The following is a 15,665-nucleotide window of genomic DNA, read 5'->3' as shown; positions in this document are numbered from 1 at the left end:
GGGAAATTCAGACATAATTGTCCTCAATTCTGTCCGGGACCAGGGGCAGTGCATTGCACAGTCCCTGGCGGGAGTGATTCCCAGAGCGTCAGTCCTCCCATTGGGGACTGTGATCACCCTGACAGAATTTAGTTCAATTACACCATCTTGTGTTGACTCTACGATGTGCGGTGCATTTGTCTGTGCATGATGTACAATACCGTACTTACCTGTAGACACGACCTCACCTGACCCTCCGTTAGGGGGCTTGACTACTGCCTTTACCGATTGGGCCGTGCCCACCTGGGTGTCTCGTATGATGGCTGCTGGAAAAGGTGCCGACATCGTGCTGGGCTCACTTTCTTGCTTGTATCCTGAGGGAAGTTTAACATGGGGTGCATCTTGCACGGGTTAGAATTTGTACATTTATCAGTTTTCCTTCTATCATTATTACATTTTTTACATTTACTCTTATCATCGTTAATACAGTTACTAAGTGCATTATTATCATCATATCCCAGTATGCCATTCTCTGTAGCCATTGCTTCTCCAGTTGCCATGTGTTTCCTGCTAAAGTGAGAACAAGCTGTGTAAGTTAATTCCCTTTGTATCTCACTTTCCTGTTGCCATAAATTTAAACAATTATAATGTCTATTCCGTTGCTTTCTGGATTTTATGAGACCTATCCTTCTCCTTAAATTTTGCAACACCTTCGGATCAAAACTGCCCACCCTGGAGAACTGTTCTCCATCGTTCACAGTCATACGTTCCCACTCATTGCATAAAACCTCTGTGTGTGATCCATATTTTTCACACATTTTCTCTATCGTCCTAGTGGATGCTGGGGTTCCTGAAAGGACCATGGGGAATAGCGGCTCCGCAGGAGACAGGGCACAAAAAGTAAAGCTTTTCCAGATCAGGTGGTGTGCACTGGCTCCTCCCCCTATGACCCTCCTCCAGACTCCAGTTAGATTTTTGTGCCCGGCCGAGAAGGGTGCAATCTAGGTGGCTCTCCTAAAGAGCTGCTTAGAGAAAGTTTAGCTTAGGTTTTTTATTTTACAGTGAGTCCTGCTGGCAACAGGATCACTGCAACGAGGGACTGAGGGGAGAAGAAGTGAACTCACCTGCGTGCAGGATGGATTGGCTTCTTGGCTACTGGACATTAGCTCCAGAGGGACGATCACAGGTACAGCCTGGATGGTCACCGGAGCCGCGCCGCCGGCCCCCTTGCAGATGCTGAAGTTAGAAGAGGTCCAGAATCGGCGGCTGAAGACTCTGACAGTCTTCTAAAGGTAGCGCACAGCACTGCAGCTGTGCGCCATTTTCCTCTCAGCACACTTCACACGCTGTCACTGAGGGTGCAGGGCGCTGGGGGGGGGCGCCCTGGGAGGCAAATGTAAACCTATATACTGGCTAAAAATACCTCACATATAGCCCCCAGAGGCTATATGGAGATATTTAACCCCTGCCAAACTTCACTAAAGAGCGGGAGACGAGCCCGCCGTAAAAGGGGCGGGGCCTATCTCCTCAGCACACAGCGCCATTTTTTCTCTCACAGAAAGGCTGGAGAGAAGGCTCCCAGGCTCTCCCCTGCACTGCACTACAGAAACAGGGTTTAAACAGAGAGGGGGGGCACAAATTGGCGATATAAATATATATATAAAGATGCTATTAGGGAGAAACACTTATATAAGGTTGTCCCTATGTAATTATAGCGTTTTTTGGTGTGTGCTGGCAAACTCTCCCTCTGTCTCTCCAAAGGGCTAGTGGGGTCCTGTCCTCTGTCAGAGCATTCCAGGTGTGTGTGCTGTGTGTCGGTACGTGTGTGTCGACATGTATGAGGACGATGCTGGAGGAGGCGGAGAAATTGCCTGTAATGGTGATGTCACTCTCTAGGGAGTCGACACCGGAATGGATGGCTTATTTAGGGAATTACGTGAGAATGTCAACACGCTGCAAGGTCGGTTGACGACATGAGACGACAGACAAACAATTAGTAACGGTCCAGGCGTCTCAGAAACACCGTCAGGGTTTTTTTATAAAAAACGCCCATTTACCTCAGTCGGTCGACACAGACACAGACACGGACACTGAATCCAGTGTCGACGGTGAATAAACAAACGTATTCCTCATTAGGGCCACACGTTAAGGGCAATGAAGGAGCTGTTACATATTTCTGATACTACAAGTACCACAGAAAAGGGTATTATGTGGAAGTGAAAAAACTACCTGTAGTTTTTCCTGAATCAGATAAAATAAAATGAAGTGTGTGATGATGCGTGGGTTTACCCCGATAGCAAATATTGGCGTTATACCTTTTCCCGCCAGAAGTTAGGGCGCGTTGGGAAGCACCCATTAGGGTGGATAAGGCGCTCACACACTTATCAAGTGGCGTTACCGTCTCCAAATACGGCCGCCCTCAAGGAGCCAGCTGATAGGCAGCTGGAAAAATATCCTAAAAAGTATATACACACAGACGGTGGTTATACTGCGACCAGCGATCGCCATCAGCCTGGAGATGCAGTGCTGGGTTGGCTTGGTCGAATTCCCTGACTAAAAATATTTTATTGATATAGAGCATTTAATAGGATGCATTCTATATATATGTATGCGAGATGCACAGAGGGATATTTGCACTCTGGCATCAAGATAAGTGCGTTGTCCATATCTCCCAGAAGATGTCATGGACACGACAGTGGTCAGGTGATACAGATCCCATACGGCACATGGAAGTATTGCCGTATAAAGGGAAGGAGTTATTTGGGGTCGGTCCGTCGGACCTGGGGGCCACGGCCACAGCTGGGAAATCCAACCTTTTTACCCCAAGTTACATCTCAGCAGAAAAAGACACTGTCTTTTCAGCCTCAATCCTTCCGTTCCCATGTGGGCAAGCGGGCAAAAGGCCAGTCATATCTGCCCAGACATAGAGGAAAGGGAAGTAGACTGCAGCAGGCAGCCCCTTCCCAGGAAAAGAAGCCCTCCACCAGTGGGGGGGTAGTCTCAAGAGTCTCAGCGCGCAGTGGGATCACTCGCAAGTTGACCCCTAGATCATACAAGTATTATCCCAGGGGTACAGATTGGAGAGTCGAGACATTTTTTCCTCGCAGGTTCCTGAAGCCTGCTTTACCAACGGCTCCCTCCGACAAGGAGGCAGTATTGGGAAAAAATTCACAAGCTGTATTTCCAGCAGGTGATAATCAAAGTACCCCTCCTACAACAAGGAAAAGGGTATTAGTCCTCCACACTATATTGTGGTACTGAAGCCAGACGGCTTGGTGAGACATAGTCTAAATCTGAAATCTTTGAACACTTACATAAAAAGGTTCAAATCAAGATGGAGTCACTCAGAGCAGTGATAGAGAACCGGAAAAAAGGGGACTATATGGTGTCCCTGGACATCAAGGATTACCTCCATGTCCAAATTTGCCCTTCTCAACAAGGGTACCTCTGGTTCGTGATACAGAACTGTCAATATCAGTTTCAGACGCTGCCGTTGAATTATCCACGGCACCCCGGGCCTTTACCAAGGTAATGGCCGAAAAGATGATTCTTAAAAGAAGAAAGGCATCTAAATTATCCCTTACTTGGACGATATCCTGAAAGGGACAAGTTTCCAGAGAACAGTTGGAGGTCGGAAAAGAACTATCTAAAGTAGTTCTACGACAGCACGAGTGGATTCTAAATATTCCAAAAATCGCAGCTGTTTTCCGATGATACGTCTGCTGTTCCTAGGAATGATTCTGGGCATAGTCCAGAAAGAGGTATTTCTCCTGGAGGGGAAAGCCAGGGAGTTATCCGACCTAGTCAGAAACCTCCTAAATCCAGGCCAAGTATCAGTGCATCAATGCACAGGAGTCCTGGGAAAAATGGTGGCTTCTTACGAAGCGATTCCATTCGGCAGATCTCACGCAAAAACTTTTCAGGGGGATTTGCTGGACGAATGGTCCGGATCGCATCTTCAGATGCATCAGCGGATAACCCTGTCTCCAAGGACAAGGGTGTCTCTTCTGTGGGGGCTGCAGAGTGCTCATCTTCTAGAGGGCAGCACATTCAGCATTCAGGACTGTGTTCTGGTGACCACGGATGCCAGCCTGAGAGGCTGGGGAACAGTCACACAAGGAAGAAATTTCCAAGGAAGTGTGGTCAAGTCTGGAGATTTCTCTCCACATGAATATACTGGAGCTAAGGGCAATTTACGATGCTCTGAGCCTAGGAAGACCTCTGCTTCAAAGTCAACCGGTGCTGATCCAGTAGGACATCATCATGGCAGTCGCCCACGTAAACAGACGGGGCGGCACAAGAAGCAGGAGGGCAATGACAGCAAGGATTCTTCGCTGGGCGAAAGATCATGTGATAACACTGTCAGCAGTGTTCATTCCGGGAGTGGACAACTAGGAAGATTTCCTCAGCATAAATGAATTCCACCCGGAAAAGTGGGAACTTCATCTGGAAGTTTCCACATGTTTGTAAACCGTTGGGAAAGACCAAAGGTGGTTATGATGGCGTCCCACATGAAGCGCCAGGTCTAGAGACCCTCAGGCAATAGCTGGGACGCTCTGGTAACACCGTGGGTGTACCAGTCGGTGTATGTGTTCCCTCCTCTGCCTTTCATACCCAGTGTATGGAGAATGATAGGAAGGAGAGGAGTAAGAACTATACTCGTGGTTCCGGTTTGGGCCAAGAAGAACTTGGTACCCGGAACTTCAAGAGATACTAGAAAGGATCTTGATTCAGCAAGAATCATGTCTGTTCCATGACTTACCGCAGCTGCGTTGACGCCAGGGCGGGTGAACGCCGGATCCTAAGGGAAAAAGGCATTCCGGAAGAGGTCATCCCTACCCTGGTCAGAGCCAGGAAGGAGGTGACCGCACAACATTATCACCGCTTAGGTGAAAATATGTTCCATGGTGTGAGGCCAGGAAGGCTCCACGGAAGAATTTCAACTAGGTTAATTCCTACATTTCCTGCAAGCAGGAGTGTATATGGGTCTCAAATTGGGGTCCATTAAGGTTCAAATTTCGACCGGTCGATTTTCTTCCAGAAAGAAATTGGCTTCAGTTCCTGAAGTCCAGAAGTTGTTAAGGGAGTACTGCATATACAACCCCTTTTTGATGTCTCCAGTGGCACTGGGCGATCTCAACGTAGTTTGGGATTCCTAAAATCACATTGTTTTAAACAACTCAAATCTGTGGATTTGATATATCTCACATGGAAAGTGACCATGCTGTTGGTCCTGGCCTCGGCCAGGCGAGTGTCAGAATTGGCGGCTTTATCTCACAAAGCCATATCTGATTGTCCATTCGGACAGAGCAAAGCTGTGGACTCGTCCCCAGTTTCTCCCTAAGGTGGTGTCAGCGTTTCACCTGAACCAGCTTATTGTGGTGCCTGCGGCTACTAGGGACTTGGAGGACTCCAAGTTGCTGGATGTTGTCAGGGCCCTGAAAATATAATTTCCAGGTCGGCTGGAGTCAGGAAATCTGACTTGCTGTTTATCCTGTATGCACCCAACAAGCTGGGTGCTCCTGCTTCTAAGCAGACTATTGCTCGTTGGATTTGTAGTACAATTCAGCTTGCACATTCTGTGGCAGGCTTGCCACAGAAAAAAATATGTAAATGCCCATTCCACAAGGAAGGTGGGCTCATCTTGGGCGGCTGCCCGAGGGGTCTCGGCATTACAACTCTGCCGAGCAGCTACGTGGTCGGGGGAGAACACGTTTGTAAAATTTTACAAATTTGATACCCTGGCTGAGGAGGACCTGGAGTTCTCTCATTCGGTGCTGCAGAGTCATCCGCACTCTCCCGCCCGTTTGGGAGCTTTGGTATAATCCCCATGGTCCTTTCAGGAACCCCAGCATCCACTAGGACGATAGAGAAAATAAGAATTTACTTACCGATAATTCTATTTCTCGGAGTCCGTAGTGGATGCTGGGCGCCCATCCCAAGTGCGGATTATTCTGCAATACTTGTACATAGTTATTGTTACAAAAATCGGGTTATTGTTGTAGGAAGCCGTCTTTCAGAGGCTCCTTTTGTTATCATACTGTTAACTGGGTTTAGATCACAAGTTGTACGGTGTGATTGGTGTGGCTGATATGAGTCTTACCCGGGATTCAAAATCCTCCCTTATTGTGTACGCTCGTCCGGGCACAGTACCTAACTGGAGTCTGGAGGAGGGTCATAGGGGGAGGAGCCAGTGCACACCACCTGATCTGGAAAAGCTTTACTTTTTGTGCCCTGTCTCCTGCGGAGCCGCTATTCCCCATGGTCCTTTCAGGAACCCCAGCATCCACTACGGACTCCGAGAAATAGAATTATCGGTAAGTAAATTCTTATTATATACCTCGCCGACCCAACTGGTCGTGGTACTAAATCAACCTGAACCTTGGTTGATCGCCCCTTACTTGAGCAACTGGCCCCCATTATTTGCAGGTATTGCCTTCTTAGCGAATTCCTAGAAAAAAACAAGTTGCCTGAGGTAAGGCGACGGTGAAAGCTCAACGAGTGCCTTCACTCCCTCTCGCCCACGTTGACCAATACACCCAGAAACTGCATTAGCGCTGCTGTACTCAACCTAGGGCCCCTATGAACCGCTATTTACTGGGGCGTGTGGGAGTATGCTACCCTCCCCAGTAAGTATTGGCTGTTGAAGAATTCCTGAGTGAACAGCGAACCTCCCTTAAAATAAAAAAAAACCTACACAAATCACGTTAGAATGTACAAATAGCGTTTATGATCCCACAAAAACTGAATGGGTATCAAGGTAACCAACTAATGCACACAATTACGTGCGGTACAGTCGCACTTCGTATAAGTAACTGTTACTTATCCGCCTTACGACCAGCGGAATCGGTTGTTTAGGCTGCGAAACCTTCAGCCGGAGCGTATTCTCAACACGGGCCTATATGGGTTTTGCGCCAACCCCCCTCTGGGTTGCGCTCACTTACCTCTGACTTTTCTTAAGTCAGGGTCTTCAGAACTTCGTATAGGTACTTTTAACGGATTTCTGATTTTAGCGACCTTCTGGTCTGCTGTAACACTACTTGCTCCTTTTACCTTATTTCACTGTTAACGTGAGATGCCTCCCACGCCACCACATGCTTCACTTCACGGGTGTACTTCTACGAGATCCCGATTTTTCTCAAGGTTCGCCCAAAGAAAAATTCACTTGCATACACACGCTTCTTTCACTTCAAATATACTTTGATTTTTCTGTACAGAAAATTACTTTCATTCAGGTAACACAGGTTAATCCTAGAGGAGATGCAGCAAGAGAAGGATCTTTTTAAACTAGTTTTAGGAAACTGAAAGAAATTGTGCTATTATCTCGAGGCTTCCGTATCGCCCTACTAAAACAATGTTATCGTGTGATTTGTATCTAGCGGGCGTATCTGTACGCACGTTGCGTAATTTACGCCACGTGTGTAGGCCTTTGCGTCGCGTACGCTTGACTCGCACTCGGTGAGAGACACGTGTACACAGGCTGGATACGTCCGCAGTAACACAAATAACACGCTTCTATAAATGTAAACGATTTTCAACTATAATCGCTTATCGAACACCACACAGTATCTTCTATGCTGCATGCGTGTTTTTACAATTACTCCCTTAAGTATTACTCCTTACTTTTTAAAATAGCAGCAAATTTTTCTCAGCACGTTATCAATGCAAATGGCAAACAGGAAGGTAGATATGTGAGAATACACAGATACAATACCATTCTAAATTAATCTAATAATCAATGCTTCCAATAGTATGATAGCCATCTTGCAGAGCATACATTGATGTAAACACACACATAATTATAATATTATATCTATGTACCATCCACTGGTTTCCTGAGACTCATTTACTTATTCAGTGCTTCTAATTTGCATATGAATATGCTTTTGACTGTCTGTGAAGGTGATTTTTTCCACTGCTAGGAAAAAAAAACCCAGTTACACAGGTTAATTTGCATTTCAATGGCCCATCTCACAAGCAGCAGAGTTCAACAGAATCTTGGAGGTAAAGAGTGAAAAAGAGAAAGAAAAAAAAAACAACTACTTTGTTTTATCTCTGTGTGTCGTTCTTACATCAAATATTCATTTTACTATTAACTTTCATTAAGCCCCATCTGAACTATTTATAATTGATTATGACATGGGTTAAATAAATGCATTGGAAACTCATATGGTGTTTGCTTTTTATGACCATGGCCGGCTGATTATTCCAGAGTAGACTGAAAATCAGCTATTTTGGGGGGGAAAATGACTTTCCCCAAAATGGCCGCTGCTCCTCCCCCTTCCACATCCATGAGGGTTACACAAAATGGAGGACAGACCATGCGGCTTCTTTTGTCACAAAAAAATCACCATGCAAGCCCCTGAAGTTATTTTAGGCCTGGGTTAAAAATAAAACTATCAAGCTATGCAAACTTTTAAAAATACTTTTAAACCTACTTAAACAGATAAGCAATCCAATCTGAATCAAACACAATATGACTCATTTGAACCTTGTTTTGCAACAATATGATCAGATATGCAGAGTACAGGTGTGTGCGTGTGTTACGTGTCTTGCGTGCGCAGTTGGCACCAAACAGAAATTAAACAGATTTAAAAGACAATAGCTTAACGTTCTTACCTTTCGGTTCCGGATCCCACCAGCATCCCTACAAACCAAGCGGAGCAGACGCTTTATCTAATCAGCACTACTGTATCCCCAACCACCAAACGGATAACAGGGGATACTACCTTCCCGACCTTTGCTGATAGATAAAAGTATGCTTTGTCCTACTAGGCTGTGGATATGAGGAGGCCTGGACGATCGCCCTCAATTGATAGAGTCAAATATTTAACATAAGCTATGTATTAACAACGTGAAGCCGTTATGGCCGCTAAACCACGTGCACGTGCTACGCACTTTGTACGCTATTTGCGTACAAAGACTTTGCACGTGGTACGCACGTAACGTACACACGCTGCGCTGGGTGTACGGAATACACACACAGCGGGCGCACACACAGTTGATAACCTTTAAACCTTTTAAATGAACGCAGTAAGGGTATGCTTATACTGTAAACCTTGGCAATGTAAAAGCACAATGATGTAATGCTTAAACCTTTAACAATGTGAATATGGTATGAGCGGTTAATACGCTAAGAGAGAGACCCTATATAATAACTGTTGAAACACACAAGACCTGGCAAGGTTCCAACACCTTCTTAGAAGATTCTTTAGTATATATATATAAAAGGGGAAAACAATTACAGCTTATACACTACAAACCTAACATCAATATCTAAACAGAATAACAAGAAATAAGATATAAACATTAGCAATGCGATCGCAAATACAAGCACACAGAGAGAGAATGAATGGCATACACAAAGGGAATAAATGGCTACAGTGAACTTACACACATGGGAATGATTCGCAAGCGCTCCTGGACCAGGCCTCCAGCCTTCAGTGTGAAAACCTTGCAGAGAGTGAGTGAGTGTCCCAGCAATGGTGGTCCTTATATTTACAGCATACATTCACAATACAATGGTCCCTACAATCTCATTGTTCATTGGACACAGGAATGTGTCTCCACATTATAGTAAAGGTCATAGGTGGGTTTAAACAGGTGGGCTGTGTCCTTCTCCAACTGCCCAGGTGGGAGGTATCCTCTGGATTCCCCCCTGCATGTGTAATTATCAGCAAATACATTTAATGCTCCAAACATACTTTTGTGCATAACTATACGCAGCAGCGAACAATCTCTTCCTAACCAACACTGAAATGTTACTATTAAAATACTCTACAGCTGGATACTAAACACCACCTTCCAACCTTTGCCTGACCCTTGATATCATGCAAAGAGGGATCTCCATGTCCACGAACCATTTAAACTAAACATTCTTGCTGACATTGCTAAGGGAAATATTATCTACAAAACACACTATGGGGTATATGCAATTGCGGTCGAATTCCCGAAATTGTCGAATTTCGGGTCATTTTCGCCCAAAAAAAAAAATTTGCCTATGCAATTCAGTGCTTTCCGACCAAAAAACGGACTTTCAAAATTCGACTTTTTGAAATTCGAATTTTTGCAAATTCGACTTTTCTGCAATGAAACAAGTGCTGCAATTCGACAAAAGCATATTCAATTCAAGTTTGGAAATTCGACAGCAGTGCTTTTAGACAGCAAATTCGTCATTTTCAATCCGCCACACTTTGGAGGGTGAAAACAATAAAAAAAAAATTAAATATGGTTTTTTTGGTGTTTTTTTTTTTAGGAATAGCATATCTATTTATATTAGAAGGGATTAGGTATTTTTTTTTTTTTTTTTTGGAGGCACAAATATTATTTATATATTTTTTAAAATATTATTTTTTTTTTATTTTTTTTTATTGCTGGAACGGTAAAATCCTTAAAAAAAATGGCGTGGGGTCCCCCCTCCAAAGCATAACCAGCCTCGGGCTCTTCAAGCTGGTCCTGGTTCTAAAAATGCGGGGAAAAAATTGACAGGGGATCCCCCGTATTTTTAAAACCAGCACCGGGCTCTGCGCCTGGTGCTGGTGCCAAAAATACGGGGGACAAAACGAGCAGGGGTCCCCCGTATTTTTCACACCAGCATCGGGCTCCACTAGCTGGACAGATAATGCCACAGCCGGGGGTCACTTTTATGCCGTGCCCTGCGGCCGTGGCATTAAATATCCAACTAGTCACCCCTGGCCGGGGTACCCTGGGGGAGTGGGGACCCCTTCAATCAAGGGGTCCCCCCCCAGCCACCCAAGGGCCAGGGGTGAAGCCCGAGGCTGTCCCCCACATCCAGTGGGCTGCGGATGGGGGGGCTGATAGCCTTTTGTGATAATGAAAAGAATATTGTTTTTTCCAGCAGTACTACAAGTCCCAGCAAGCCTCCCCGCAAGCTGGTACTTGGAGAACCACAAGTACCAGCATGCGGGAGAAAAACAGGCCCGCTGGTACCTGTAGTACTACTGGGGAAAAAATACCCAAATAAAAACAGGACACACACACCGTGACAGTAAAACTTTATTTCATACGTCGACACACACATACTTACCTATGTTCACACGCCGACATCGGTCCTCTTCTCCATGTAGAATCCACGGATACCTGAAAATAAAAGATCAATATACTCACCTCAGCCATGGTCCAGAGATACATCCACGTACTTGGCAAAAAAAGAAAACGAACACACGGGCCACCGGACTGAAAGGGGTCCCATTCTGACACATGAGACCCCTTTCCACGAATGAGACCTGTCAGTGACAGCTGTCACACAAAGGTCTCTAAAGCCAATCAGGAAGCGCAACTTCGTTGCGCTCACCTGATTGGCTGTGCGCTGTCTGAACTCAGACAGCGCATCGCACAGCCCCGTCCATTATATTCAATGGTGGGAACTTAGCGGCTAGCGGTGAGGTCACCCGCCGGTCAGCGGCTGACCGCGGGTAACCCCACCGCTGACGGCAAAGTTCCCACCATTGAAACTAATGGAGCGGCTTTGCGATGCGCTGTCACAGCACAGACAGCGCACAGCCAATCAGGTGAGCGCCACGGAAGTAGCGCTTCCTGATTGGCTGAAGGGACTTCAGTGACAGGAGTCACGTGATGTCCCGGCATTCGGGAGAAAGGGGTCTGATGTGAAAGCATGGGACCCCTTTCAGTCCGGCATGGAGCGGGTGTTCGGTTTGTTTTTTTAACAAGTACGTGGATTTATATCTGGACGTGGATGTACCTCTGGACGCTGGAAGGTGAGTATAATTTTTTCACAGGTACCCTCGGATCGTCGGAGACCGTGGCAGTCGGCGTGTCAACATAGGTAAGTATGTGTGTGTCGGTAGTGTGTAATAAAGTTTTACTATCAAGGTGTCTGTGTACTGTTTTTATTTGGGTATTTTTTTTCCAGTAGTACTACAGGTACCAGCGGGCCCGTTTTTCTCCCGCATGCTGGTACTTGTGGTACTCCAAGTACCAGATTGCGGGGGAGGCTTGCTGGGACTTGTAGTACTACTGGAAAAAACAATATCTTTTTATTATCACAAAAGGCTATCAGCCCCCCCATCCGCAGCCCATTGGATGGGGGGGGACAGCCTCGGGCTTCACCCCTGGCCCTTGGGCGGCTGGGGGGGGGGACCCCTTGATTGTAGGGGTCCCCACTCCCCCAGGGTACCCCGGCCAGGGGTGACTAGTTGGGTAGTTAATGCCATGGCCGCAGGGCACGGCATAAAAGTGACCCCCGGCTGTGGCATTATCTGTCCAGCTAGTGGAGCCCGATGCTGGTGTTAAAAATACGGGGGACCCCTACTCTTTTTGGCCCCCGTATTTTTGGCACCAGCACCAGGCGCAGAGCCCGGTGCTGGTTTTAAAAATACGGGGGATCCCTGCCCAATTTTTCCCCGCATTTTTAGAACCAGGACCAGCTCGAAGAGCCCGAGGCTGGTTATGCTTTGGAGGGGGGACCCCACGCCATTTTTTTTTCCGGGCTTTTCCCGTTTTTTAAAATCGCGGCAAAATCCGCCAAATCGGCCGATTTTCGCCCGCGGGTCTGTCGAATCCGTTTTTCATTGAATATGGTGAATTCCGGCTGCCACCTGCCGGAATTCACCTGTCGAATTGAGTCGAATTAAAAAACGGCGAAAAATTGCCGCGATTCGCCGTGAATTGCATATACCCCTATATGAGTTAACTATGCTACAAACGAGTCGCCCGCTACAAGCTCACAAACTCTACCGTAAATACGCATATCACGCGCGTAATCGCCGGAGCGAGTTTACGCAATTTGCGGACATGTGCACACACGGCAGACTGAATGCACGAGCAGCGGGCATGTGCTTTGGGGTTAGTACAAGGCATTGTGAACTACGATATTTTTCGACTTTGACAGTTTAAAACTTGACTGCACATTGCCAGCAACTTGGCTACTCAGCCCCCAAGTCACTACTTATTACATCTGAAGATTTACAAGGCAAACTTTATGCAAAATTGCTGCACTATAACTTATATGCGCCTCAAAACCTGGAACCTATTACATGTCAGACTTTGTGTGTGAGTTCTATTTTACTTTTGTGCTGGTATGTATTTTTGTGTTATAGTTTGTACTTAATCACTTTGTAAAATATATGTAAACTGTGTGAAATATAAATGAATAAATGAAATATTTCTATATCACTTGCAGGGTTTTTTCTGACATCATAATCCATTTTCCAACATCTCAGGAGGAAGTCACTTTGACTGCTACACCTCTGAAAATTTCATTCAGGAGCTATAATGAGGAAGAGCTTGGTATGATTAAAGTTTAACATGCTTCATCCCCCCATCCCTTCTTTTCAAACCAAATCAGAACTAATGCTGGTGTTGCATATTTTGACAAAGTTTCCACAGCACTGTTACATATGGGTTTCAAATGCTCATAATGGTCCTTTATCATTAGATTTCATCAACACATTCAAAATTGTTGATGATTGTTGCTCACTGTTTGCAGTTAAGATTATCCATATCTTCTGGACCTTGTCCTTCATCTGTTTGACAAAATTGACAATAGATTATACCCCCCCCCCCCCCCCGCATTAAATCGCATTTCTGCAATTCAAAAACTATATATAGATAGATATCTTTGCAATATACTGTCATATAATTTGCAGTGAAGATGGCAGCATGTCACAGTTTAATTTACTTTGAAATAGGCTTGATAGTAGGTGCCAGAGAGATGGGTGACTCTATCTCCGAAATCAACATGAAATTTTGATTTTCACATGCAGTCATTTCAAGGGTGCACCATTACTACACATCAGGGAAGACATCCAGCATGTGACATCACTGTAGCCAATGGAAAACTCTGGATAGTTGTGGATAATGTTGCCTGGCATGATTTGTAACATCCAACCGGCATGTTACATTTCCGGGCCCATCAGCATCAGAGTTCGAACAGTGCAACGTTCCTATTCTTTTTTGGAGTACAGAAGCCAGTGAACCACTCAGGTCCCATAGCTGAACTCACAGCACAAAGGCACCGCCACTAGATGCAAGATGACTAAACACGTGTAGCCTGGTCCAACAAGCTGAGGGAGGTTCCAACTCTTTCAGACAGATGGATGAATACACATGTGGAAAACCTTACAAGGTAATGGACCACCCATACCAAAAAGGGATAGTCTAGGGCAACCGTGGCTCTGTTATGGTGTGGGGTGTTTTAAGATAGAATATATTAGGACCCTTGTTGAACCTGCAGACATCACTAAGTGGCGGACATTACGCAACAATCCTTATGGATCATTTGCACATGTTTGTGTCATACATTCACTAAGACCAGCAAAGTAGGTAAGTATGAAACACCATTATTTTAGGTAAACTACTTTTCTAAATTACTCTACTCTGCTTAATGATTACATATCAGTCACGACAAATGTATTTTATTGCTCTTTAGGCCACCTGTAAGCTGACACTGTCACAAAGGCAGCATTCAATTACATAAGTGTGAAAATGTTCTCCTGATCACAGTGAAAGGCCATTTGCTTATACATTTTAGCACCATTCACTTTGATTATAAGTTATTGCTTTTCTCAGATGTGTAGATGATTTCTTTCCCCAAATTACTGTATCCACTACAGGTCCTACTCTTATTACTAACGTCTAAGGATAAACAAGCACTCAATGTGGCCTTCCGTAGATTTATATGGTCTGGCAAGAAATCTAAAATTAGTCTAAAAATTCTCCAAAGGAGTAGAAAAGAAGGAGGCATACATTTTCCTCATCTCTCATTCTACAACCAAGCAGCTCTCTGCCGCTATATTAAAGATGGGCTCTTTTCTAATAATTTGTATGCCAATTCTGAATTAAAGCAACAACTTATGCCTAACATACACTTGATAGCATTCTTACATATTTAGAATGGCTTGGATAGAGGCCTGTCGACTGACATCATCTGACAGATAACCACCTGTTTTCTACCCACATAGGAGGATCGTGGACCACGACCTCTAATGAATTACCAATCTTACCCTCGAACTAGATTTCCCACAGGTGTATGCTTTCACAACACACCCTGTTGATGTCCCAACTCCTTAGACAGCACTCATTTCCACCCCCATCTTTCCCCATTTTCCAACAGCCTTTTTCACCTTCCCTCACTTTTCTACATCTTTCTAATTTTTTTTCATCTTTACTTCAAATCTCACCACATTTAGACATCTCGCCCCTTAGAGCCCCCCCTTAATCTATCTTCTTTTTCCCCCACTAAATAATCATTCCAATCTTACAGTTTATCCTCCTTCTTCACTATTATTCCATATCATATCTGTTTCTTCTTGACATCCATATCAATTGTATACACTATGATTACTTTTGGTTATAGCTGGACAGCTTAACTGAATACACATGTTATGGTACCCTATTATTCTTATACCATACCTTAAAATAAAAAAATTGGACAATGGACTTTTTCACTCCTTTTCAACTCCAAAGTTTTCTTTACTCAAGGACATCTCACTTTTTATCTTCTGGAATATCCTACACCAAAATGTCTAAGATACCTACTTTCTGGAACCATCACCAGGGCTTATCATTATTGTTACTGTTATGGTTAAAGCCAAACACTCCAATGTTTTCCACATGTTGGGACGCATATATTATAATGTACCTTGTAAACGCAATTTTCTGTGTCCAAATAAAAATGATTGTTTTAAAGAAAACATAGTATGCAC

At 44.8% G+C, this 15,665-nt stretch overlaps 1 protein-coding gene across 2 annotated transcripts in view; it reads left to right on the top strand.

The window, feature by feature from the left end:
- Positions 1 to 15,665, top strand: part of RAD9B (RAD9 checkpoint clamp component B) — a 285,854-nt gene that overhangs the window by 210,194 nt on the left and 59,995 nt on the right. For both annotated transcript variants that reach the window (XM_063964402.1, XM_063964401.1), the window contains one exon: positions 13,142 to 13,248. In XM_063964402.1, the coding sequence (XP_063820472.1) occupies positions 13,142 to 13,248 (107 nt within the window). The remainder of the gene's footprint in view (positions 1 to 13,141; positions 13,249 to 15,665) is intronic.

This window comes from Pseudophryne corroboree, chromosome 1, assembly GCF_028390025.1.
Source record: "Pseudophryne corroboree isolate aPseCor3 chromosome 1, aPseCor3.hap2, whole genome shotgun sequence".
Taxonomy (NCBI): Eukaryota; Metazoa; Chordata; class Amphibia; order Anura; family Myobatrachidae; genus Pseudophryne; species Pseudophryne corroboree.
This window is presented reverse-complemented; position numbering and strand designations above follow the sequence as displayed.